General features: G+C 44.6%; 1 protein-coding gene and 1 long non-coding RNA gene across 5 annotated transcripts in view; one reads left to right on the top strand and one right to left on the bottom strand.

Annotated features, from left to right (window-relative positions):
- MED4 (mediator complex subunit 4) overlaps window positions 1–27217 on the top strand; it is a 44202-nt gene that overhangs the window by 3878 nt on the left and 13107 nt on the right. The window contains exon 1 of one of the 4 annotated variants that reach the window (XM_061434595.1): window positions 25612–25970. The exons of the other annotated variants lie outside the window; for them this stretch is intronic. Within the exon in view, the coding sequence (XP_061290579.1) occupies window positions 25846–25970 (125 nt within the window). The 5' untranslated portion in view covers window positions 25612–25845. Of the gene's footprint in view, window positions 1–25611; window positions 25971–27217 lie in introns of those variants that run through there. 4 annotated transcript variants of the gene reach the window in all.
- Window positions 7704–25777, bottom strand: LOC133258221 (uncharacterized). The gene is made up of 3 exons (XR_009739866.1): window positions 25691–25777; window positions 14299–14402; window positions 7704–12608 (listed from the first exon to the last, which is right to left on the bottom strand). It is a non-coding gene; the product is annotated as an uncharacterized LOC133258221 (long non-coding RNA).

Genomic DNA, 27217 nt, shown 5'->3' with positions numbered 1-27217 from the left:
TGCTGTCATAACCTTATCATTTGATTATAGCCTGGTCCATTGTGCCAGGCAAAACACAAAATTTAGGTAATTATTTCATGTAATTAAGCACATGAAATTCAACTCCCAGCTATTTGCTACATGAAAGAGACATAGGGTAAGGAATGGAAAGGAGAAGAGAACAGAGGGGAGGGTATGAAACAAAATTTTCCCCTTAACTTTACCACCCAGAGTTAATATTTTTAAAACACAAGGTTTAAAAGAAGTCAGTGAGTCACAGACTTAAGTTCCAGTCATCTTTAAGTGACAATCTAATTCCAAAGCCTTTTTCTTTTTTAACACAAATAGAGATTACACTTCATGTCACAGTTTTAAATGACATAAATAACTTAACAGAAACAGTAATTTTAAAATTAAAAAAATTTTTTTTAATTTTACTAATTTTTACTATTTAAAAATTAGTAAAAAACTAATTTTTCTTAGACCTCTGAGCAAATTTGACAAGGTTGTTAATCTCTTAGTCTGTTTTCATATCTGCTCATCACTCTATCTTTCTATGTCCTTTGTTAAAGCCCCATTATTTGTATTTGTTTAAATTTTGTTGGAGTATAATTGCTTTACAATGTTGTGCCAGTGTATTTTTTCTGTGAAGGTCACAGGCGCCCAGATGTTTTACTGAGCATCTTACCAACATTCCATTGTTGTTGTTCATTCGCTAAATTGTGTCTGACTCTTTGCGACCACATGGACTGCAGCACACTAGGTTTCCCTGTCTTTCACTGTCTCCCTGAGTTTGCCCAAATTCACGTCCACTGAGTTGGTGATGCTACCTAACCATCTCATTCTCTGCCACCTTCTCTCCTTTTGCCTTAAATCTTTCCCAGCATCAGGGTCTTTTTCAAAGAGTCAGCTCTTCACATCAGGTGGCCAAAGGATTGGAGCTTCAGCTTCAGCATCAGTCCTTCCCATGAATATTCAGGGTCGATCTCCTTTCGGAGGGACTGGTTCGATCTCCGTGCTGTCCAAGGGACTCTCAAGAGTCTTCTCCAACTCCACAATTTGGAAGCATCAATTCTTTGGTGCTCAGCCTTCTTCGTGGTGCGACTCTCACATCCTATTATATATGTTTTAAAAGCTTCTGTGTCTATTCACAGTGACTCCAAATAACAGATTTTTATTTCCTCTAACCTAAGGTCTCCTCCTAAGCTGTTTTCCTTGGCACTGTCAATTATGTACCCTTCACATAGGTTCAGGATCATACCAGCTCAGATAAACACCAAATATTAGAAGGAGCTTCAATGGAGCCAGCTTCAGATGTTGTCTATGGTTATTAAAGCATGAGTGGGCCAGAAGTATTGAACTCACTATAATCAGGTTAGGACGTATGGCTTTTAGTTTTGGCTGAATAAAGCAATTGTTTCCGAACTATACTCTGTAAAAACTTTGGAGGCTCAACAAGAGATTCTTAAGTTTCTTAGAAGGAAAAGAGTGTATCTGAATATATGTTTTTGATTTGTCTCACGAGTTCACGATACCGGTAATTATGTAGGAAAAATAGCTGGTGGTGATGGTGGTGGTGCTGGTTAAGTCACTAAGGTGTGTGTGACTCTTTGTGACTCCATGGACTGTAGCCCGTCAGGCTCCTCTGTCCATGGGGATTCTCCAGGCAAGAATATTGGAGTGGATTTCCATGCCCTTTCCATGACCCAGGGATCAAACCTTGGTCTCCAGCATTGCAGGAGGCTTCCTGCATTGGCAGATGGATTCTTTACCACTGAGTCACCAGGGAAGCCCAGGAAACTTGGGATTGTTTGGCCAAATGCGATGCAATTCAAATTTTATCATTCAAGCCATATTTTATATGAATGCTAATTTCCTGAGTTCTTATTGTGAAAGTGAAAGTCACTCAGTTGTGTCCAACTCTTTGTGACCCCATGGACTATACTGTGCATGGATTCTCCAGGCCAGAATACTGGAGTGGGTAGCCATTCCCTTCTCCAGGGGATCTGGAGATCGAACCCAGGTCTCCCTCATTGCAGGGGAATTCTTTACCATCTGAGCCACCAGGGAAGTCTGAGTTCTTATTATGCGCCAGCATTTACTTGGATTACTTTCATTAATCTTAACAATTCTATGATTGGTGTTCTTATTATCCCCTTCTACAGAAGAAGCAGAGACTTAGGAGGTGAAGAGACTTGCTCACAGTCTCAGAGTAAAAGGCATCTAAGCCTGGATTGAAACCCTAGCATTTGGCTCACATGCTCTTAAAAATGGTGATCTGCTACATCCTTAATGGTTAGAGGTGACAGCAGTAGAATAATCTATAAATTCAAGCTTTCCCTTTGTATAGTATGTTTCACCCCACCCCTCCAATATCCCCCACCCTGTTGAATGTGTAGATTATAAATTTGAAATTTCAGATCTTCATGTGAACCATGTAAAGCGTTGGGGAGTGGAGAGGTTTCCCTTGTACAGATGTATTTGTATCTGCTGCTTTCCATGCAGTTAGTTGAGAGCTGATCTATTTTTTCACGTTCCACCGGCCAGTAGAAAGGCAGAGACTACATTCTCCAATGACCCATTCTTGTGGCACAACCTTCTTTCAAAGGGCCTTGGGTCAGTGTTGCTCAGGGAGGGGACCCTGCAGTCCGTCCTTCCCCACAGCTTTTTAGCTCCTGGCAGTTCAGATGGAAAAGAATCTGCCTACAATGCAGGAGACCTGTGTTCAATCCCTGGGTTGGGAAGATCCCCTGGAGAAGGGAATGGCAACCCACTTCAGTATTCTTGCCTGGAGAATTCCATGGACAGAGGAGCCTGGTGGGCTACAGTCCATTGGGTCCCAATTAACATTTTCACCTTTCGCTGCTCTGCAGACCAGTGAGTTGTCCCTGGAGGCGCCCTCTCCTGGCTGTTTCCAGGTCTGGCCGATTGCGGTTTTTTTAATTACTCTATGTGGACAGGCTCAGTCTGAGATGCCCTGGAGGTGAAAGGTTTATGCTTCCGGTGCCCTGCAGCTGCTGACCGGACCAAATCCCTATGAAATACGGTCCCCTGGCACTCACACTGCCACCCTGAAGTCTTCAAGCCAACCCCCACGGCCTCCACTCCCAAAGCTCCTCCACTCCTTACTCCACCATTGTCCATCCATTATGAGAAGTGACGATTTGGAGGCTGTCATCACGATGACTGTTCAGTGGGCGCTAGAACCCTGTAACCCTCCCACCACAGGCTGATGGAGACTTGCCTCTCAGGATTACAAATCCATAGTCAAGGAGAAGGGCCTTCTGTCCCTCTGGAAAGCCCTGGAGTCCGTCCTAGTTCTTGATCGGCACAAGGCAGCCTCATTTACCCCGTAGCAGCTTTCTTTCTGGAGTCCCAGCAGGACGGATTAGGAGAAACTGGTGAAACCGATCCATGTTTGCTTTTTCTTAAATGACTCTAAAATCATATCCTTCCTTAGCAACTCTTTTGGGCCCCAATCATTCAGTCTGTTTTCCCCTTTAACCTGAGCACCATTTCTGTATTGTTATGGCATTTATTTCTTTAATGTCAGGAACCCAAGATTCATCTGACTACCCCTCTGTCTGTCCATCCACCCCTCTATTCACCGAACCCCTTGCTCACTGTAAGGAATTTACTGAGTCTCCCCTATGAGGGGTATTCAAGCAACTGGAATTACAGTGATTAATAATGCACAGTCCTTGGACTTCCCTGGTGGTCCAGTGGGTAAGAATCCACCTGCCAATGCAGGGGATGTGGGATTGATCCCTGGTCCAGGAAGATCCCACATGCCACGGGGCAACTAAGCCCATGCACCACAAGTACTGAAGCCCATGTGGCTAGAGCCTGTGCTCTGCAATAAGAGAAGCCACCTCAATGAGAAGCCGGTGCATGGCAACTAGAGAGTAACCCCCACTCCCCACAACTAGAGAAAGCCTGCTTGCAGCAAAGAAGACCCAGCACAGCCAAAAATAAATAAATTAAAAAAAATTTTTTTTAAATAATACACAGTCCTTGTCCTTGAGGAGCTAAAAGTCTATTGGAAAGATTGAAAAATAATCTGGCAGTTACAGTTATCAAAATGTAGTAAGTGGTGTTACTGTCTTTCAGAGTACCAGGGGGACACATGCAAGCAGCCTTGATCTTCCCCTTCTGTCTTTGAGTATCAGGTATATTCCAGGATCTCATTGTGACTTCTGACCAACCTCATTAGGCTCTTCACAGTCTGGGCTAAAGTCCAGTTTATAAAAGGAAAATGGAAAACCCCACACCCTTTGATAATGAATCAACTCATTTTGGAAGCGAAAGTAATACTGAGAGAAAACATGTTTTCCAGCTTGAGTCAGGTTTTCTTCCTTGACTCTTTAAAATGAATTACCCAGAGCACTGGGAAATTATCAGGATCCTTACCAGTTAATTCCAAATATTTATTCTGAATTGCAAATTCACTTCCCAGGCTTCAGTGAGTGCATTGCAGTGTTTATAGTTAAGATGTCTCAGAAGAACAATTATTTGGTCATGCACCTTAACTCTAAACATGCTGATGAAGCAAGCTATCTGATAGTTCTTTCTCAATGTTCTAGACCCAGCAGCACAGTCATATTTCCAACGGGTCTTAACTCGGAACATCTGTGCTGCTTCATTACACCCTATGCAGACTTCCCAGAATAACTGTGACATAGGGTTCGCTTTCCCAAGAGCAACATTTTGCGCTGCATCCTACTGCTTCTAAAATGTACCTTTAAATTAAAAGTCATCTCCTTCTTGGATCCCCAGTGCAGTTAATCCTTTCCCCCTGCAAGACATCCTGATATTTATAACAAGCACTCTGATTATGCTTGGCCCATTGTTGGCCTGACCCAATATTGGCTCAAATGTCCATTCATATTGTAGTAAAAAAAAAAAAATTCTTTTGCATAAAAAAGTGAATACAGTTCATGCCTGGTAGATTCTAGACCCTATACTAAGCACTTTCACTTACGTTGCTTCATTTAATTCTCAAAATAACTCTGTAACATGGGTAGAATCTTGCTTGGCACACAGACGATGCCCATAAAACATTCACTGAGTGAAGGAAGAAATTACAGTTCCCATTTTACAGACTAGAAAACTGCAGATAGAAAAGGTCACGCCCTTTGCTTGAGATCACTGCCTCCTCGTTCTCCAGGCCCCCTGGACCGCGTGCTTCAAAGTGGATTGTGTTCTGGAAGACTTAGGCTGCTTCACCATCTGATGCCCTAAGGATTTTCTAAGTCATTGCAATCAACATTTACTAAGCCCCCTCAAGTAGTTAAAAGTCCTTTAATCCTCAACTGTGAACGCGTAAAGCAAGGCTTTATCTTTGTTAGATAAAAGTCTCTGCTGAATCTCCTTGGTCTTGGATATCAACCATCCAAAGAAATGTAGAGAAACTCTTCAGAAAATTCACAGGGCAAAATTAATTTTAATGACTTCGATTTACACAGAAGTGAAGTGAAGCGAAGTCGTTCAGTCATGCCCGACTCTTTGCGACCCCATGGACAGTAGCCTGCGCCAAGCTCCTCCGTCCATGGGATTTTCTAGGCAAGAGTACTGGAGTGGGTTGCTGTTTCCTTCTCCAGGGAATCTTCCCGACCCAGGGATTGAACCCAGGTCTCCCGCATTGTAGACAGACGTTTTACCGTCTGAGCCACCAGGGAAGTCCATTTACATAAGAGCTCATGAAATAACTGTTGTTTACAGACCCCAAATCTCACCACATCGCCGTTGGTCTGCCCTGCCGAGTCCTAACCCCTGTCCGGGCTTCAGGACCCATCTCCCTTCCCTCTCCCTCCCAGTGCACCCTCTGGGTCCTGATCCTTCCACCCAAAGCTTATTCCTATCTGTGAGTCACTGCCTGTGATCCATCCCAGCACCGAAAAGACTTGTGTGCCTCCTCTGGACTTATGAAAAAAAGCAAGGCCACGCTCTTGATTTCACTCACAGTCCTGTCTCCTTTTCTGGATTCACTATAGCATTAGTCAGCCCTTGTGGCACATGTCGTAGAGTCCTTCATCTTGTCTTCCAGCTGGCTTGGACAGTTATCACCCCCTCATTCTCCTAAACATGTCAGGTAAGTGGTGGGCGTAAGAGGCAGGTTGTATAAAGTCCTATTAAGTACTTCTGATAAGCACACCCGTCCGCAACCAAGCACCAAATAAAAGAGGAACCCTGACACGCTCTCCCCTTTCATGGCCTGAGTTCTGAATCTCCCCTGCACAAAAGAAGAATCTTGCTGCCAACGGCAATGTTTACAGCTTTCTTTCCACAAACTGCACTACAGCTTGTGTTCCTCAAACCAAACCAGCCCAAAGATGAGCGCTGCCTGTTTCCCCAAGACCTCTCCCTCCTCCTGTGTCGCTCGCCTGAGTTAATGACACTGCCTGCACTGAATCACCACCCAACCTCATCATTCACCTTTTCTCCATCCCCTCACCTCTCTCTTTTCTCTCTCTTTCCCTCCTCCTCTCCTTTCCCTCTCTGTCTCTCTCTCTCCCCTAAATTCAGTCAGCCAGTCCTTTTTTATTTTATCTACTAAATACTTCTTAAATTTTCTATTCCTTTTTATTCCCTACATCTCCTGTCTTGATTCAGACTCACATTACACTAAGTCCCCTACATATGGATGAGTTCTGTTGCAAGAGCATGTTCATAAGTCTAAGTTTTTTTCATTAAGTCCAACAAAGTTAGTCTAGGAACCCAGCTAACACAATGGGCTGTATTGTACTGTAATGTAATTTTAGGTTTATAATACTTTTCACACAAATAATACGTAAAAAACACAAAAACAATAAAGAAAATATTCTGAATCTTACAGTATAGAACCTGGAAAAGTACAGTAGTACAGTACAACTGTAAAAGACCTTCTTAGCAGTACCCACTACATCATGCTGCGTTTACGCTTGCTTCTGGACATCCTGGCCTTGAAATAAAGCTCCTGCACTACTGGGCTCTATACACTACTGCAGAGTAGAGTACACAAAAGCACAACTGCCTGTAGAGGGTGCATGCATGTGGGACCATGTGAACTGACTTACACGACTGGACATGTGAACATACGTTCGCATTTTTGAAAGTTTGCAACTTGAAGGTTCACCGGTAGGGGACTTACTGTCTTGCTTTCTTAGACTGTTGCAATATCTCTTTAACTGGTTTCCCTCCTCCTGTGTTTCCCAACTCTTGTTCCAAACCCATTCCTCACATGGTTGTGTCACCCTCTTGCTAAACATCTTTCAGTGACTTATAAAACCACGTCCAATTTTATTGTGGATTTCTAGCTTAGACTCTAATCAGAAAACAATGATCTATAAAATCTCTTTTAGGATGTTCTGTTAAGATTCTCTTTATACCTAAATGCATGATCTATATTAGAAGATGCTCCAACAACATAGGAAAGGATGTGTATTTTCTGTTTCTGATTTACAGAAAGAAAGGTATATATTCACTATTTACAGTGTCCATATCCTAACCCTGTTTCTGCTAAATTGATTTCATGATTATATTCTTCAATATCTGGTTGGTCATTGTTCGATATTTGGAATTTTAAAAGCGCAGTATTTACAGCTACAATTTAACAGTGCTTTGTAAAAATTTCCATTTCTGGTTTTTTTAAAGTTGGAAGATACATTGTTGCATAACTTTTGCATCTTCTTGTGACTAAAACTTTGACCAATATTTATCTATAAAAAAGAATAAGTCTAAGATTTTTTTTTTTAAGATTTTTATCTTGGAAATAAAAATGCCCTTCATGGAATGGCTTTTCTTTAAATTCCCAGCCTTCTCTTCTGCTGTTCCCACTTTATATTCTGATATTAATTGTACAACCTGCTATAAGTCCTTCAGAACTTTCAGATACACCTAAAATTTTGCTGGTCCTGAAATTCCCTGCGTAACTATGTTTCAGGTTTATATCTGGTGTAACTGTTATAATGGAACAGAACTGTGCCCAGCTGTGATACCTTGAGCCCCTAGCTTAATCTAATTGCGCTTTGGAAACTCCTAGCACCCGTGCTAACCTGCTTCTCACCACATTATGTAATCTGTGTGTACGTCTGGGTTTCCCACCAGACTGTAAGTCCTTAAGAACATGGAGCTGACCCTCCTTTCTTTTTGTCCCCTCACAAGGCCTGAAACTTGGTAGGTTGCTCAGCTTTCTCACGCTGTACCTCACCAAACAATTTCCATGCACCAGCTCAGTCTGAGCCTTATCTCATCCTATCCCCTCCTCATCATGTCCAATATGATTATCATCCTGGGTTTCCATCGACCCTTCACTCCCTTTTGCTGTCTGACCTGACTTCTCCAGAATATTCGTGAGTGCTTCTTGGCAAGAGTCAGCTTCTCTCCCCTGTTCTATTTCCTCATCCTTCCTTGGGCCACCGCCTCCGGATTTGTGGTCTCTGGCCTCAGAAGTGGTTTCTTGTGATTCAACCCCTGGAGAAGGAGTTGGAGAGAGATCAGACATCACGACCGTTCAATGCTTTTTGTTCTCCAAGGCACTTCTAGTTCGCAGTTGGACTCATTGAATTGAAAAACAGTTGATCCGTGGACAGGGACATCTACGAACACTCAGAAGTTATAGTTCTCATTATAACTGCATCAGTTTGCCTTGCTTTTAATTAATGACTTTCTTGAAGAGTTAATTTGTATAACATAATGGTTGATTCAGATTCTTTTAAGTTGCAAGGAGCAAAACTCAGTCAAGCTAGCCTGCATGTGGAGGCGGAGAAGCTCCTTCATATGGAGCAATATGAGAGACAGGGGTCATGAGAATTCATGACTGGAACACATGATAAAGCTGAAGCTTATGGGAACTGAACCTAGAAAGTTTCCAGGAAGTGGGCTGGCCCCAGGGACTACCACTCGCCCCCCTTCCTCTCTCAGGGGCCATATCATCTCTTTCTTCCCACTATCCTTTTCGCTCCCTGTCCCTGCATATCGTTCATCTTCTTCATAGCATATGAAGAAGATGAACATATGCTTGGGTTTTGTTCCTTTATAAATTCAGCTTACATAACCCATCATGTTCTCTTCATTCTTTCTCTGCATCAATTTCATTCTCCCCATATTTTTTTTGGCTTCATTTCCTTAGAGAGAGTTGGCTCCAAGTTATCTTTTTAAGCTGTGGATGAATGTATCTGTAATCAGTCAAATTTGCTCCATTTCCATGGCTACTATTTTGGTCAAATCACAAATATCCCCCTGAATTAGTACAATGACTTTTCCTACCACCGTCTTCCCTCATTCCCAATCCATCTTCCATACCCTTCAGAGAATTCCCATCACCTTTATGATAAAGTACAGATGCTTTAACACCCTTATGTGACTCTTCATGATTTATCCTCATGACCTGGATCCTTGAGTACATTTCAGCCTCAGTTCTTCCCACTTCTCAATGTTGTACTCTGCCTCTCATCTTTTTGAAAATATTTCTTAAAATGCACCACATTCTCTCTTACCTCTGGCTATATGCCATTCCTTCCAACTGGAAAACTTTCACAACTAGTCTTCTCCTACTTAATCTTCAGCTCTCAGCCAATCGCTTCCTCCAGGAAGTCTTCCTTGACCAGGTCACTTGACTACACTTCTGTATGCTCGCCTAGCACTGCACTTTCCCTATCATTAAGTCCCATAATAAGCAAGGAACATGTGTATTTTGCTCACCACTGTATCCCTAGGACATAACAGGCACTTAATAAATACTTAATAAATGAGTGAGGGCCCCACCATAGGTCACTGGTGCTATTAGGCATCGGGGGATGGGAACAGTTTGTGACAAGCAGATGCACCTTAATTCTAATTGACAGATCTTAAGTAGGTTCAGAAAACGAAGATCATGGCATCTGGTCCCATCACTTCATGGGAAATAGATGGGGAAACAGTGGAAACAGTGTCAGACTTTATTTTTTTGGGCTCCAAAATCATTGCATATGGTGACTGCAGCCATGAAATTAAAAGACGCTTACTCCTTGGAAGGAAAGTTATGACCAACCTAGATAGCATATTCAAAAGCAGAGACATTACTTTGCCAACAAAGGTCTGTCTAGTCAAGGCTATGGTTTTTCCTGTGGTCATGTATGGATGTGAGAGTTGGACTGTGAAGAAGGCTGAGCGCTGAAGAATTGATGCTTTTGAAGTGTGGTGTTGGAGAAGACTCTTGAGAGTCCCTTGGACTGCAAGGAGATCCAACCAGTCCATTCTGAAGGAGATCAGCCCTGGGATTTCTTTGGAAGGAATGATACTAAAGCTGAAACTCCAGTACTTTGGCCACCTCATGCGAAGAGTTGACTCATTGGAAAAGACTCTGATGCTGGGAGGGATTGGGGGCAGGAGGAGAAGGGGATGATAGAGGATGAGATGGCTGGATGGCATCACTGACTCAATGGATATGAGTCTGAGTAAACTCTGGGAGTTGGTGATGGACAGGGAGGCCTGGCGTGCTGCGATTCATGGGGTCGCAAAGAGTCGGACACGACTGAGCGACTGAACTGAACTGAAAGTAGGTTGGTGAGAAGAAAAGTTGCCCTTGGTAGGGACTATAGTCCTGATAGACAACATGGTTGAAATATTCAGCACCCTGGTGGCTCAGCAGTAAAGAATCTGCCTGCAATGGAGGAGACCCAGGTTCAATCCTTGGGTTGGGAAGATCCCCTGGAGAAGGGAATGGCAACCCAGTCCAGTATTCTTGCCTGGAAAATACCATGGACAGAGGAGCCAGGTGGGCTACAGTCCATGGGGTCCCCAAAAAAGTTGGACATGACTTAGTGGCTAAACAACAATCGCAAACACCCAAAATCTGATCTCTTTTTAATGACCCTGAATATTACATGACTTTACCAGATTGTAGGTACCCCATGAAGTTCAACCCAAAGCCACCTACTGATCACCCTCTCCACTCCCATTGTAACAAAATTAGAATACCAACTCCCTGCTGTGACCTACAAGGTTTCTCAGGATGGGGCCTCTGTCTGACACCTCATCCCACATGCTCTGCCTCACTCACTGTGCTCCAGCCTGCAGGCTTCCTCAAACACTCCCAGGTATTCCCTGTCTCAGGGCCTTTGCATTTGCTGTTCATTCTGCTTGGAATGAACAGAATGATCCCTAGATCATCAAACAGTGAGAAGTTCCTTTTCATCTTTTGGTTCTTAGCTAAAACTCACCCTCCTCAGTGACGCCCTCCTCGGTCACCCTGTATAACATGTCACCCACCCCTTCATAACATTTATCATAAACTAAAATTAAAATCTGAGTGGTAAAGAATCTGCCTGCTAATGCAGGAGATGCAGGAGATTCGGGTGGTTCAATACCTGGGTCGGGAAGACCCATGAGGGAGGAAATGGCAGTCCACATCTGTATTCTTGCCTGGGAAATCTCATGGACAGAGGAGCCCGGCGGGCTGTAGTCCACGGGGTTGCAAAGAGTCAAACACGACTTAGTGACTAAACAGAAACAACAACAACAAAATTATCAGATATATTTGCTGATTAATTCTCTGCCTTCCCCATTAGAAGGCAAGCTCTAGGAGGGCAGAGAATTCATCTGGATCACCCTCTACTACGTCATCAGAATCTAGAACAGTATTTAGGATCATGGCTGCTCAATAAGTTGCTGAATGAATGAATGAACAGGAAGACTTGCGCCCAAAGTTGGCACAAGATTTCTTCTATTTGGACCCTCTTCAGATTTTTTACTGCAATACAGTTTCCTGAGAGAAATGCAAAAAGGGGACAGTCTAGCCAAATATATGCTGACTATCCCTACTGAGGCCCCTGCATCATCTGCTGTCCCCTGGCTCCCTCATCCTGCCCCCATCCCCATTTCTGACTTGACCTTTTCTTCTGGCAATTCAGGGCAGTGCCAGACCTCAGCAGCCTTTCTTTCCCCTAATATTTGGGGCCTAATATTTGAGCCTGCCTGGGCCCCTGGGGTGCGTGCCAAATAGAAAATGCATGTACATCAAGTGTGACTTGGAATAAGAAAGAGGACTGATTGGAGCTTTATATCCCTGGACTTCTCCCCACTTCACTGTCCTTGGTGCAAGACTGGGGATGGGCCCTTCACTCACGCTAGGGATGTAAAGTTTACTGACCAATACGCTAGGCTGCAAGTAATCCAAAAGGCACGGGTTGCGAAGAGATTGAAATATGCAAAAATCTGTTAGAATGGTCCCTTGCCAAGTGATATTTGTGTTTCATAATTCCACCACTTCACATCAAAATCCAGCGCTAAACACAGAGCAGGCTGGATGTCTGAAGACTCAGAAAAGAACCACTGACACTACTAAAATCAAGGGATCTAAGCTCCCTTTGAAACTGTAAAGCCTTTGTTGAGGAACGTCATGGCTGTTCTGCCATAACCCGAGGCAAAACTGGAGAAATACGTTGGGGGCACTTTGTACAGCCCACTGGCCCGGCAGGGGCCTTGTGTACATCCAGTCTTGAAAATGGATTGCCTGATCATGCAGCAAATGAAGCTTTATTATGCATTTGTCTGGTTGAGAAGAGATAAAAAGCGTGGATCAGATGGAGTGAACTGTGGCCAACGTTTGGAACGGGCTTTCCAGTGAAAAACAAGTTCTTAATGAAGAGCGGCTTGCAGTTTCAGATCTCCTAAGAGAGAGAATTTGGGGTCTGTAATTAGAAATTTTACATCAGGTGTTAGGTTCACAAAATGGGCAGGGCACATTCTGGAAGCCCAGCCCTGGAGGACAGCGAGTCAGTGTGTTCACTGCTGGCCGGGCGGCCCCAGGGGAATGACTCGCGGGGAGGGTTGCGACCAGAGCTGGCCGAAGCCCAGAATGTCCAAGAGCAACGAGTTATCCAAGAAGAGGCAGGGGCCAAGCCCCAGAGAGTCTGGAAACACAAAGGGGCCACTGTTCTCCCTGACCAGGGCCAAGAAACCGCCTTCGACCTCATGCTTTTCACTCAGTTAGCAGCAAACTCATGTGTATGGCTTTAAGGGTAAAAATCTGGCCAGTGTCAGAAGCAGATGACACGAATGCAGATGTATTTGAAAGTTACCAGAACAATGGGAAATGATGACGATGTTATTGTATCGAGACGGCTAAATGGCCTAGAAATTTGGTGGTTTTGAGGGGGCTTCCATTCTTCATCAATGCTTCATCTCCTCGCACTGGAGTGCTTATCTCTTTGCTTTTCCGGGGAGGTGTTACACAGACTCATTTGCATACATGGTCCTGTGGTTCATTCCGGATTGTGAAACATTCAGAGCGACGATGGATGAACGCAATCTGAAGCCAATTTTGCCAATTGAACTATAGTGTTTAGCTCACGAGGTGTTTTCCTCAATTAAATTAGTAAACATTGATTGAGAATCTGCCTATCATGTGAAAAGCTGATACACAAAAATGAACAGGATTTGAAACGCGAGGAAATGAAAAACAAACCGGCAGCCTGGAGATTATAGTTAATCTTCTCTGAATTGTCTCCACAGTTAGAGACAGGAAGTGAGCTAACTTACTAACAGCCAAAAAGGAGACTTTTTCTGGGAAAGCTCCCTCAGTATAGCCAAAACAAATATTTTTATCTGGGAGAAAACAAAAGTTAAAATGAATGTAATACTGACCTTCACATTCAGATGCTAGATAAGTCAAAAAGCTTCAGTAAAAATACTGAACATTTGCTCTGTGGTAGGTACTGGTTTTATGAAATTAAAAATACATGTCCTTAAATTTAAGGACAAATTTAAACATATTCTGTCAAAAATGGATATAATACAAAAGTATGTTCCCTTTCCTCAAACCTCGTTTTGTTGCTGTTATTGTTGTTTAGGAATGTTAAATGGAGAAAAAATAAAAATTATCATAAGTGAAGTTCTTGAATTTGGCAGAGTCTATCATGAATTCCTTGAGTACAAAACAAAGAAATATGGATAGGGTGATGGTAGAGTAGGTGGATTTGTATGGTTAATAGTTCACACCCCAACAGCACTGATTTATTAATTGATGGCTGCTGTGTCCCAGAAAATTCTTGAAGACATCAAGGCTATGGGCTAACTGGAACATCACACATCTCCAAATACGGTCACATTCACAGATTCGGACATGGACATATCTCTTTGGAGGTTCAAAGAGATTCAAATGTGTAGTGAATTCACTATTTAATCCTCCATATAAATGGACTGAATTCTCCATTTAATTCACTATATGTTTGAATCCAGAATGGTGAGATATCTGAACCATTCTCTTTCTGACATTGATTCCTTACTCTAGTTCTTCTTTCTTCTATCCCTGCCTACCTTCCCGCCCCATGTCCAACACTTAGCCCAGCCAATTTCTACCTTCTTAGGAGCTTCTGAGTGCATCTCTTCCAGGAAGCCTTCCCTGACCACTGCAGGCCCAGCATTCAGTGCGATCCCTGGCACATAAAGAGCTCAATAAATATCTGTTGAGAGAATAAATGAAACTATCAAACCAGGCCAATGATGATGCCCACCTTCTCTGGAGTTACTGAGAAGTGATAAATTTTCAGTGATGCCTGGAGAATTTCTAGCAGGAGATGAGACTATTATTAGAAGGTTTGTTAATTCTAGAAAACCTTTCCATTGAAACCACACCATGAATATTTAAAGAGAATCAGATGTTTAACCTAAACTCCTTTTTATTCTCAAGGCCCAAGAATGTAGGGAGTTAAAAGACAAATTGCTTTACTTTCCACTGGGCTAATGACTTTAATTAACACTGAGCAATTTTGGACAGTGGGAGTTTTTTGCCATGTTGTGTTTTGGAAAGAGGAGGATAAGGTTTTTCTGATGAAAGCTTCCCATTGTAACCAGGACGAGGAAGATAAGGGGCCTTGTTCAGCTTGTAAAACTTCTCCTGATGTAGAGCAACACCAGTTGGATTGAGTAGAGAGAACTCAGCTTATTAAAAGCAGTTAAAATGGCACATTCTGAGGCTTTGTAATTGGTTTAAAAATTGAAGTTGCTGGACTTTCCTGGTGGCGCAGTGGATAAGAATCCACCTGCTAGGGGCTTCCCTGGTGGCTTAGTGGTAGAGAATCCCCCTGCCAATGCAGAAGACATGGGTTTGATCCCTGGTTCCAGAAGATCCCACCTGTGTGGAGCAACTAAGCCTGTGCACCACAAGGACTAAGCCTGCACTCCAGAGTTCAGGAGCAACAACTACTGAAGCCCGTGCCCTAGAGCCCATGCTCTGCAAAAAGAGAAGCCACTGCAATGCGAAGGCTGTGAACCACAACTAGAGAGGAGCCCCTGCCTGCCGCAACTAGAGAAAAACCCACGCGGCAAGAAGACCCAGCACTGCCAAAAAGTAAATAAATAAATGCATGACTTTTTTTTAATAAATAAAATTGAAGTTGCTAACACAACATTGTAACTCAACTATCAGTTCAGTTCAGTCACTCAGTCGTGTCCAACTCTTTGCAACCCTAAGGACTGCAGCATGGCAGGCTTCCCTGTCCATCACCAACTCCCGGAGCTTACTCAAACTCATGTCAATCGAGTTGGTGATACCATCCTATCTCATCCTCTGTCTTCCCCTTCTCCTCCCACCTTCAGTCTTTCCCAGCATCTTTCCCAGGGTCTTTTCCAATGAGTCAGTTCTTCGCATCACGTAGCCAAAGTATTGGAGTTTCACCTTCAGCATCAGTCCTTCCAATGAATATTCAGGACTGATTTCCTTTAGGATTGACTGGTTGGATCTCCTTTCAGTCCAAGGGACTCTCAAGAGTTTTCTCCAACACCACAGTTCAAAAGCATCAATTCTTCGGTGCTCAGCTTTGTTTATAGTCCAACTCTCACATCCATACATGACCACTGGAAAAACCATAGCTTTGACTAGATGGACCTTTGGGGCAAAGTGATATCTCTGCTTTTTACTATGCTGTTTAGGTTAGTCATAGATTTTCTTCCAAGGAGCAAGGCGTCTTTTAATTTCATAGCTGCAGTCACCATCTACAGTAATTTTGGAGCTTCCAAAAATAAAGTTTCCACTGTTTCCACTGTTTCCCTATCTATTTGCCATGAAGTGATGGGACCGGATGCCATGATCTTCGTTTTCTGAATGTTGAGTTTTAAGCCAGGTTTTTCACTCTCCTCTTTCACTTTCATCAAAAGGCTCTTCAGTTCCTCTTTACTTTCTGCCATAAGGGTGGTGTCATCTGCATATCTGAGGTTATTGATATTTCTCCTGTCAATCTTAGATAGCATATTCAAAAGCAGAGACATTACTTTGCCAACAAAGGTCTGTCTAGTCAAGGCTATGGTTTTTCCTGTGGTCATGTATGGATGTGAGAGTTGGACCGTGAAGAAGGCTGAGGGCTGAAGAATTGATGCTTTTGAACTGTGGTGTTGGATAAGACTCTTGAGAGTCCCTTGGACTGCAAGGAGATCCAACCAGTCCATTCTGAAGGAGATCAGCCCTGGGATTTCTTTGGAAGGAATGATGCTAAAGCTGAAACTCCAGTACTTTGGCCACCTCATGCAAAGAGTTGACTCATTGGAAAAGACTCTGATGCTGTGAGGGATTGGGGGCAGGAGGAGAAGGGAACGACAGAGATTGAGATGGCTGGATGGCATCACTGACTCGATGGACGTGAGTCTGAGTGAACTCCGGGAGTTGGTGATGGACAGGGAGGCCTGGCGTGCTGTGATTCATGGGGTCGCAAAGAGTCGGACACGACTGAGCGACTGATCTGATCTGATCTGTCAATCTTGATTCCAGCTTGTGCTTCTTCCAGCCCAGCATTTCTCATGATGTTTTCTGCATGTAAGTTAAACAAGCAGGGTGACAGTATACAGCCTTGACATACTCCTTTCCCGATTTGGAACCAGTCTGTTGTTCCATGTCCAGTTCTAACTGTTGCTTCCTGACCTGCATACAGATTTCTCAGAAGGCAGGTCAGGTGGTCTGGTATTCCCATCTCTTGAACAATTTTCCACAGTTTGTTGTGATTCACACAGTCAAAGGCTTTGGTGTAGTCAATAAAGCAGAAGTAGATGTTTTTCTGGAACTCTCTTGCTTTTTTGATGATCCAACAGCTGTTGGCAATTTGATTTCTGGTTCTTCTGCCTTTTCTAAATCCAGCTTGAACATCTGGAAGTTCACAGTTCATGTACTGCTGAAGCCTGGCTTGGAGAATTTTGAGCTAGCATGTGAGATGAGTGCAATTGTGCAGTAATTTGAGCATTCTTTGGCATTGCCTTTCTTTGTGATTCTTTGGCATTGCCCCCACACAAGACTGACCTAGACTTGTGTGTGAGTGTGCAGGTGTCTCCGGTGGGGCGTGGGTGGATGGTAGACTGCTGCGGGGTCAGGAGCACTGAGTGTGGCAGTGTGTGAGCAGGACCTTTTGAAGGAGGTCGCCATTATCTTCATTACCTCCACACATGCTAGCAAAGTAACTCTCAAAATTCTCCAAGCCAGGCTTCAGCAATACGTGAACTGTGAACTTTCAGATGTTCAAGCTAGATTTAGAAAAGGCAAAGGAACCAGAGATCAAATCGCCAACATCTGCTGGATCATGGAAAAAGCAAGAGAGTTCCAGAAAAACATCTATTTCTGCTTTATTGACTACGCCAAAGCCTTTGACTGTGTGGATCACAACAAACTGTGGAAAATTGTTCAAGAGGTGGCAATACCAGACCACCTGACCTGCCTCTTGAGAAATCTGTCTGCAGGTCAAGAAGCAACAGTTAGAACTGGACATGGAACAACAGACTGGTTCCAAACTGGGAAAGGAGTACGTCAAGGCTGTATATTGTCACCCTGCTTATTTATCTTATATGCAGAGTACATCATGAGAAATGCTGGGCCATATGAATTGCAAGCTGAAATCAAGATTGCTGGGAGAAATATCAATAATCTCAGATAAGCAGATGACACCACCCTTATGGCAGAAAGTGAAGAGGAACTAAAGAGCTTCTTGATGAAAATGAAAGAGGAGAGTGAAAAGTTGGCTTAAAGCTCAACTTTCAGAAAACTGAGATCATGGCATCCAGTCCCATCACTTTATAGCAAATAGATAGGGGAACAATGGAAACAGTGGCAGATTTTATTTTGGGGGGCTCCAAAATCACTGCAAATGGTGACTGCAGGCATGAAATTAAAAGATGCTTAGTCCTTGGAAGGAAAGTTATGACCAACCTAGATAGCATATTAAAAAGCAGAGACCTTACTTTGCCAACAAAGGTCCGTCTAATCAAAGCTATCTATGGTTCCAGTGGTCATGTATGGATGTGAGAGTTGGACTATAAACAAAGCTGAGCACCGAAGAATTGATGCTTTTGAACTGTGATGTTGGAGAAGACTTTTTAGAGTCCCTTGGATTGCAAGGAGGTCCAACCAGTCCATCCTAAAGGAATACTCAGGACTGATTATTCATTGGAGTATTCATTGGAAGGACTGATGCTGAAACTCCAATACTTTGGCCACCTGATGCGGAGAGCTGACTCATTTGAAAAGACCCTAATGCTGGGAAAGATTGAAGGCAAGAGGAGAAGGGGATTACAGAGGATGAGATGGTTGGATGGCATCACCAACTCAATGGACATGAGTTTGAGTAAGCTCCAGGAGTCGGTGATGGACAGGGAGGCCTGGCATGCTGCAGTCCTTGGGGTCGCAAAGAGTCAGACACGAGTGAGTAACTGAACTGAACTGAACTGAGTTGAGGGAAGCTGCAGGCAGTGTTGCTGGGTGGGTGGGGGTGTAGATGAGGAATCCCAGCTTGCTTATGTCTTTTTAGACACCCAAGTGGAGGACTCTCAAGTATCCAGGAGGAGCTGCATTTGCAAGTCTGAGCGCAGAGGACAGATCTGGGCAGGAAATAAAAATTAGGGAGTCAGTTTACAGGCAGCATTTAAAGCCACTGGACTGAATGACGTGATCTGAAGTGAGCCAGATGGAGATGAGAACCTAGAAGTGGCCCTAAAATGCTCTTCTGTACAGAGGCCAGTTGGGCCTCCCTAGTGACTCAGGTGGTAAAGAACCTGCCTGCCAATGCAAGAGACGCAGGTTCCATCCCTGGGTTGGGAAGATCCCCTGGAGGAGGGCATGGCAACCTACTCCAGTATTCTTGCCTGGAGAATCCCATGGACAAAGGAGCCCGGAGGGCTACAGTCCATGGGGTCGCAAAGAGTCGGACACAACTGAGCGACTGACACGTTCTTTCACTTTCATAGAGGTCAGGAGGAACCAGGAGGAAGCAGCCAGAGAGATGCAGAAGAGAGATCAGTGAGGAAATAGAAAAATGAAGAGAGTCTGGCATCTTAGAAATCAAGTGAAGAAAGGGTTATCAAGTAGAAGCGGGTGATGGACTGTGTCCAGGCGGCTGAGAGATCAAGCACAGCGAGCACTGACTTTTACATTCAGCAGCACAGAGGTCTTTGACGACCTTTACAAACTGAGTTTAGGTGGGGAATTAGGGCTGAAAAACGAACTGAAATTGACATGAGGAAGGACTAAACTTGGTAACAAAATAACCTGATCTCTTTGTGCTCAGAGGAGCAAAGAAGCCAAGCAGTTGCTGGTGAGGGAAGTGCACTCAAGAGAAGATTTTCTTGACAGGAAAAGTACGCTAAGAAGGATGAGTAGAGGATGGAAGTTACCACAGACTGGGTTGCTTAAAGAATACAAAATTTTTTCACTGCTACGGAAACTGGAAGTCCAAGGGACTTCTCCAGTGGCTCAGCTAGTAAAGAATCCACCTGCCCATGCAGGAGATACAGGAGATGTCAGTTTGATCCCTGGGTCAGGAAAAGTCCCTGGAGGAGGAAATGGCAACCCATTCCAGTATTCTTGCCTGGGAAATCCCATGGACAGAGGAGCTTGGTGGGTTACAGTCCATGAAGTTGAAAAGAGTTGGACATGACTGAGTGTGTGTGCGCCTGTGCGTGCGCGTGCACGCGCGCGCGCACACACACACACACACACACACACACACACACACTGGAAGTCCAAGACCAATGTGGCAGCAGGTTAGTTTTTTAGGCAGCCTCTTCTTGGCTCGCAGATGGCTACCTTCCTCCAAAGGTACCTTCCAGGTGTGAGACGGCAGCATCCTCAACACCATCTTTGCTCTGCGCTTGCACATCCCTGGTCTCAGCGTGTCCTCACGTCCTCTCCGTATAAGAACACCAGTCAGATGGGATTAGAGCTCACCCTAACAGTTTCATTTTAACTTAAGTACCTCATTAAAGGCCCTACCTTTAAAGGCAAAGGGACTCAGTCATACAAATACATGAATCCATTCTACCCCAAACTCCCCTCCCATCCAGGCTGCCACATAATATCGAGGAGAGTTCCCTACGCTATAGAGTAGAACTTTGTTGGCTATCCATTTAAAATACAGCACTGTAGTATTTATACTTCTGGAATCAATAGATTGAGAAAATACTTTACACTCAAAGTTACCATGAATTCAGTTATCATAGTTCAGTTCAGTCCCGTCCAGTCGCTCAGTCGTGTCTGATTCTTTGTGACCCCATGAATCGCAGCACGCCGGGTCTCCCTGTCCATCACTAATTCCCGGAGTCTACTCAAACTCATGTCCATCGAGTCGGTGATGCCATCCAGACATCTCATCCTCTGTTGTCCCCTTCTCCTCCTGCCCCCAATTCCTCCCAGCATCAGGGTCTTTTCCAATGAGTCAACTCTTCACATGAGGTGGCCAAAGTATTGGAGTTTCAGCTCCAGTATCAGTCCTTCCAGTGAACACCCAGGACTGATCTCCTTGAAAATGGACTGGTTGGATCTCCTTGCAGTCCAAGGGACTCTCAAGAGTCTTCTCCAACACCACAGTTCAAAAGCATCAATTCTTCAGCACTCAGCTTTCTTCACAGTCCAACTCTCACATCCATACATGACCACAGGAAAAACCATAGCCTTGACTAGACGGACCTTTGTTGGCAAAGTAATGTCTCTGCTTTCCAATATGCTATCTACCCCATGAACAGTTATCATAAGAACAGTGTAAATATATAAAACATTCATATTTAGTTACAATTGACCCTTAAAGAACACAGATTTGAACTGCAGGGGTCCCCTTACATGTGGAATTTTTTCAATAAATATAGAAACTGCATTTTCCTTTTACAGATCTTTAAGTTAAACGAGTGTGGGGAAAAGCTTGTGTTTGATTATTGGTCACAACATATGGAACAAAAAAAAACTAGGATTTGAGTCCCAATTCTGTTCAATTCTGCCTTGGGTGAGAAGGCAATGGCAACCCATTCCAGTATTCTCGCCTGGAGAATCCCATGGACAGAGGAGCCTGGCGGGCTACAGTCCACGGGGAAAAGAGGCGGACACGACTGAGGGGCTTCACTTTCACTTTCTGTTCGATTCTGCCTTGGGCGAGTCACTTATCAGTTTCTTTGTTTTCAAGGCAAAGGCAGCAGTACTCCAGTTGGCACCCCTACCCACCATGTTGCTCAGTGGCCAACTCTAAAATATATTATAAAATAGCTCATAGTTTGTTTACCATACTTGAATCTTTACAGTTTGCAAAAGAGTGTATCAGTAGGAAGTACCATTGCTTATTACTCTATAGAGAATATTCAGTGTACATGTGAATTTGTGCAAATCTGAGGAGGTACGGAGTTTACAACACACAAGTGCGTGAGTGCATGCTAAGTCACTTTAGTCGTGTCTGACTCTGTATGACTCTATGGACTGTAGCCCACCAGCTCCATGGGATTCTCCGGACAAGAATACTGGATTGGGTTGCCATGCCCTCCTCCAGAGGATCTTCCCAACTCAAGGATCGAACCCATGTCTCCTGCAGTTACTACACTGCAGGCGGATTCTTTACCACTGAGCCACCAGAGAAGCCCTCACATCACACAGACAGTCCACATGTTGACCCTGGTTATCTGTAAAGGAGGATTTATAACTGGCCATTTTTAACTAATTAGAATCCTCCCAGGATTTTCATGTGGAAGCTACACTAATATGATCTACCTAATCCCCCCACCAGAATCTTGGCCCAAGACAAACAAAATCCACATAAATTGAAGGAGTTTAGCCCCTTGGAAACTTAATATAAGAAATTATTGACTAGAGCTACTGGGAGGCATGCTTAGAATGCAATTGTAATTAAGAAAGCCTAAATTTAACTAATTAAGTCCATTGCCTGAGAACTGACTGTATTAAATGAAGAGGTGAGCCCACAGCAGAAGTATGGGGTGGTAGGACAATAAAAGGTGGCCATGAGTCTCTTGTCCTGTGTAGGGAAGAAGGCAACTCTGACCTGTGAACACAAGCACGCCCATCTCTTTAACACAGATATCCCTACACCATGGTGTAAGTCCTAATGATTGCATCAATTAAATCTGTATTTATCTTCATTTGTTCTGATCCAGGTTTACCAGTCAACATTCTGGTGATATTTGTGGCTTTCGGTGCGGGTTTATCTATGCATATAATTGTGCTAATTTTAAGATAATAAAATTGCATTCTGGGTTATTATTATTCAGCAGTTGCAATGAATGAATTTATTTAGCATGAGTCCTGAGGAAATCCTCCAGCAGGAATCAGGTTTGACACCTCTAGAAAGGTCAGGCCAGAGGACAGGACCACAGGTGCTCCTGGCTCCCTTCCAGCTGTTGTCTGGGAGTGACAGCTTTGCGGCTCACTCTCTGTGACAGCAGCTTCGGTCAGATGCAGAGCTCCCACCCTTCGGGCTGTCTAACCTTGGGTTTCCCTAGTAAGGAAGGTCTTCTACCACATTGTTTTCCCTGCTGAAAAGTGGGTTAAATCACATTTTTGGTTGATTTGGAATTGTTCTTTAAATTATTGACTTTTAAAATTATTTAAACTACATCAATTGTTTAAACTGTTTTCAGGAGCGTCCCTCATGGTCCAGTGGTTAAGACTTCACACTTCCAGCCCAGGGGGTGTGTGTTCAAGCCCTGTTCAGGGAATTAAGATTGCACATGCCTCACAGAACAGACCAAAAAAAAGAAAAGCCCAAACGAACTATTTTCAACAACTACCAATTATATGGTTGCTCAGTCGGTAAAGAATCTGCCTGCAATACATGAGATGCAGGTTTGATCCCTGGGTCACAAAGATCCTCTGGAAAAGGGAATGGCTACCCACTCCAGTATTATTGCCTGGAAGAATCCCATGACAGAGGAGCCTGGCAGTCTACAAAGCATGGGGCTGCAAAGAGTCTGACACGACTGACCAACTAACACACACAGCACTTACATACCACGTTCACTGGTTCAGTTCACTGGTCATCTTGAACAGTGAACAAAACATTTTGCTGGGAGATATATGATTAAAAAGATGGACTATAAAATTGTGGAAGCAACCCAAGTGTCTCTGACTGATGAATGGATAAACAAGAAGGGAGGGAGGAATGGAAAACTATTATTTAATAGATATGGAGTTTCAGTTTTGCAAGATACAAAGAGCTCTAGAGAAGGATTACAAATAGCTTACAAATGGGATTACAAATAGCTTACAAATAGCTAAGAAGAGAAGCTAAAGGCAAAGCAGAAATGGAAAGATACACTCATTTGAACGCAGAGTTCCAAAGAATAGCAAGGAGAGATAAGAAAGCCTTCCTCAGAGATCAGTGCAAAGAAATAGAGGAAAACAAGAGAATGGGAAAGACTAGAGATCTCTTCAAGAAAATTAGAGATACCAAGGGAATATTTGATGCAAAGATGGGCTTAGTAAAGGACAAAAATGGTATGGACCTAGCAGAAGCAGAAGATATTAAGAAGTAGCAAGAATACACAGAAGAACTGTACAAAAAAGATCTTCATGACCCAGATAATCACGATGTGTGATCACTCACCTAGAGCCAGACATCCTGGAATGCAAAGTCAAATGGGCCTTAGGAAGCATCACTACGAACAAAGCTAGTGGAGGTGATGAAATTCCAGTTGAGCTATTTCAAATCCTGAAAGATGATGCTGTGAAAGTGCTGCACTCAGTATGCCAGCAGATTTGGAAAACTCAGCAGTGGCCATAGGACTGGAAAAGGTCAGCTTTAATTCCAATCCCAAAGAAAGGCAATGCCCCCAAATGTTCAAACTACCACACAATTGCACTCATCTCACAAGCTAGCAAAGTAATGCTCAAAACTCTCCAAGCCAGGCTTCAGCAATACGGGAACTGTGAACTTTCAGATGTTCAAGCTGGATTTACAAACGGCAGAAGAACCAGAAATCAAATTGCCAACATCCGCTGGATCATTGAAAAGCAAGAACGTTCCAGAAAAACATCTATTTCTGCATTATTGACTACGCCAAAGCCTTTGACTGTGTGAATCACAACAAATTGTGGAAAATTGTTCAAGAGGTGGGAATACCAGACCACCTGACCTGCCTCCTGAGAAATCTGTATTCAGGTCAAGAAGCAACAGCTAGAAACAGACATGGAACAACAGACTGGTTCTGAATTGGGAAAGGAGTACCTCAAGGCTGTTTATTGTCACCCTGTTTATTTAACTTATATGCAGAGTACATCATGAGAAACGCTGGGCTGGAAGAAGCACAAGCTGGAATCAAGATTGCCAGGAGAAATATCAATAACCTCAGATATGCAGATGACACCACCCTTATGGCAGAAAGTGAAGAGGAACTAAAGAGCCTCTTGATGAAAGTGAAAGAGGAGAGTGAAAAAGCTGACTTAAATCTCAACATTCAGAAAACGAAGATCATGGCATCTGGTCCCATCACTTCATGGCAAATAGATGGGGAAAAATGGAAACAGTGAGAGACTTTATTTCTTGGGCTCCTAAGTCACTGCAGATGGTGACTGCAGCCATGAAGTTAAAAGACGCTTACTCCTTGGAAGAAAAGCTATGACAAAGCTAGACAGCATATTAAAAAGCAGAGACATTACTTTGACAACAAAGGTCCATGGGGTCGCAAGCAGTCAGACAGGGCTGAGGAACAGAACTGAATTGAACTGAGAGAAGGATGGTGGTGATGGTAGCACAATATGAAGGTACTTGATGTCACTGAACTGTACGCTTAAACATGGTTAAATGGTACATTTTATGCTAAGTGTATTTTACCACCAAGAAAAAAAGGAAGAAAATATGATAGATTTTGGCTCCTGCCCTAAACTTCTTACAGCCTTCCTGAGAGCCCAAACAGGAGAATGGGAATAGCGTTATGGAAACGCAGACTAGGAGAGAAGTTAATAAGAGGAGCGCCCCCCCCCCCCCGCCCCCGCCTGCACATTTCACGAAGAAACTGAAACAGAGGCAGGCCATTAAGTAAGTCCTTCGAATGCTGAAAATCCGTTGAGCAGAAGCTTCCCATTCCTGCTTGAATAACTTAAGGCTTAGGAGACGCTGAGTTGGACAGGGCTGAGCGACTAAGCACAGGCTAGGAGACTCTGACCGCGTTGGCCCGCAGTTCTCAGTTTGGCTCTGCCTCCAGGGGCTGGAACTGAAGCTGAAACCCCAATACTTTGGCCACCTGATGCGAAGAACTGACTCATTGGAAAAGACCCTGATGCTGGGAAAGACTGAAGGCAGGCGGAGAAGGGGACGACAGAGGATGAGATGGTTGGATGGCGTCACCGACTCAATGGACACGAGTTTGAGCAAGCTCCGGGAGCTGGCGATGGACAGGGAGGCCTGGCGTGCTGCAGTCCATGGGGTCACAACGAGTCGGACACGATTGAGCGACTGAACCGAACTGAACTGAACTGAATCAGGGGGTGGAAGGCGAAGCCCTCACTGACCAGCAGGGGGCGCTGGCGCCCTCAGCGTACCGCCAGGCGCGCAGGGGGCGCTCTGGCCCGCCGCTCCTCCCTGCCTCGGCGATCCTTCCTTCCGCCGGCCGAGCCCGCCTCTCGTCGCCAGTGCGCAGCTGCGCGCACGCCTGCCCGTGGGCACCATGGCGGCGGCGTCGAGCGGCGAGAAGGAGAAGGAGCGGCCGGGCGGCGGCTTAGTAGCGGCTGGCGGTAACAGCACGCGCGAGCGGCTGCTGTCAGCGCTGGAAGATCTGGAGGTCTTGTCGAGGTGAGGCCGTCGGCCCCAGGCCATTGCTGCGGCTGGGCCGGAAGGACTGAGTCGGGACCACCGGCCTGCCTTGGGCTGGTTCCCCGGGGCTCGAAGGGGAGGGCCGCGCCCCGAGGGACAGTGCCCGAGCGCGGTGGAAGTGGGTCTGCAACCCTCAGGGACTCGGGGTCAAGAGCCCTCTTTGTTGTTGCTCAGTCGCTCAGTCGTGTTCGACTCTTTGCAACCCCATGGACTGCAGCAGGCCGGGCTTCCCCGTCCTTCACCATCCCCTGGAGCTTGCTCAGACTCACGTCCATCTTAATACTGATAGTGACCCTGATCTCCAGAATATGGGAATCTTAGCGGACGTCAGAGGTCGCCGGGTGTGGGTCCCTTCGTCCACCGACACTCGACAGACGTGTAAGGAACTCCCGTGGGTGCTGCGCGCTGGGAAACGGTCCCCAGGGGTACTACGAGGAGGAGCTTGGTGTAATTGGCGAGAGACCACTGACCCAGAGGAACGTCTGTGTCAACAGTGATTGTGGCGCGGAGCCTCCCTAAGGCCTGTCCTCGGTGTAGTCAGATCCTGTGTTAGTTTAAGGTGTACAGTGGAGAAGGAACTGGCAACCCATTCCAGTACTCTTCCCTGGAAAATTCCATAGATGGAAGAGCCTGGTAGGCTACAGTCCATGGGGTCACAAAGATTCGGACACAACTGGGCGACTTCACTTTCTTTCTATAGTTCCTTTTGGAGAAGGAAATGGCAACCCACTCCAGTGTTCTTGCCTAGAGAGTCCCATGGACAGAGGGGCCTGGTGGGCTACAGTCTATGGGGTTGCAAAGAGTCGGACACGACTAAGCAACACACACAGTCACACACACGTGTACAGCAGTGATTCAGTTGTGTGTGTGTGTGTATATATCAGTTATCCAGTTTTAGCTCCTACTGTTTACCTCATGACAGGCCAATAGAGAGATGAATTGTTGGGGCAGGGGAATAGCGACTTTATTCAGAAAGCCAGCAAACCGAGATGGTAGAGTTGTGCCCTAAAGAGCCACCTGTCTGAGTTAGAATTCCGTCTTCTTTTATACTAGGAGGGGAGGCAAATCAAATGTTTCCCACAGTTTCCGGAGGGGAATTGTTAATTTCTTCCTGCAGTCCTTCAAGGGTGGGCCTGGTCAGGATGTTTCCTGTGAGTTAAACAAGGTATTTTAGCTTAATGCTCATTACCTGGGAGGCAGGCTTCCCCGAGATGGGACATTTTGTA

Source organism: Bos javanicus, chromosome 12 (genome assembly GCF_032452875.1).
Source record: "Bos javanicus breed banteng chromosome 12, ARS-OSU_banteng_1.0, whole genome shotgun sequence".
Taxonomy (NCBI): domain Eukaryota; kingdom Metazoa; phylum Chordata; class Mammalia; order Artiodactyla; family Bovidae; genus Bos; species Bos javanicus.
Note: the sequence above shows the minus strand (reverse complement) of the source record. Positions and strands in the feature narration are given on the sequence as shown.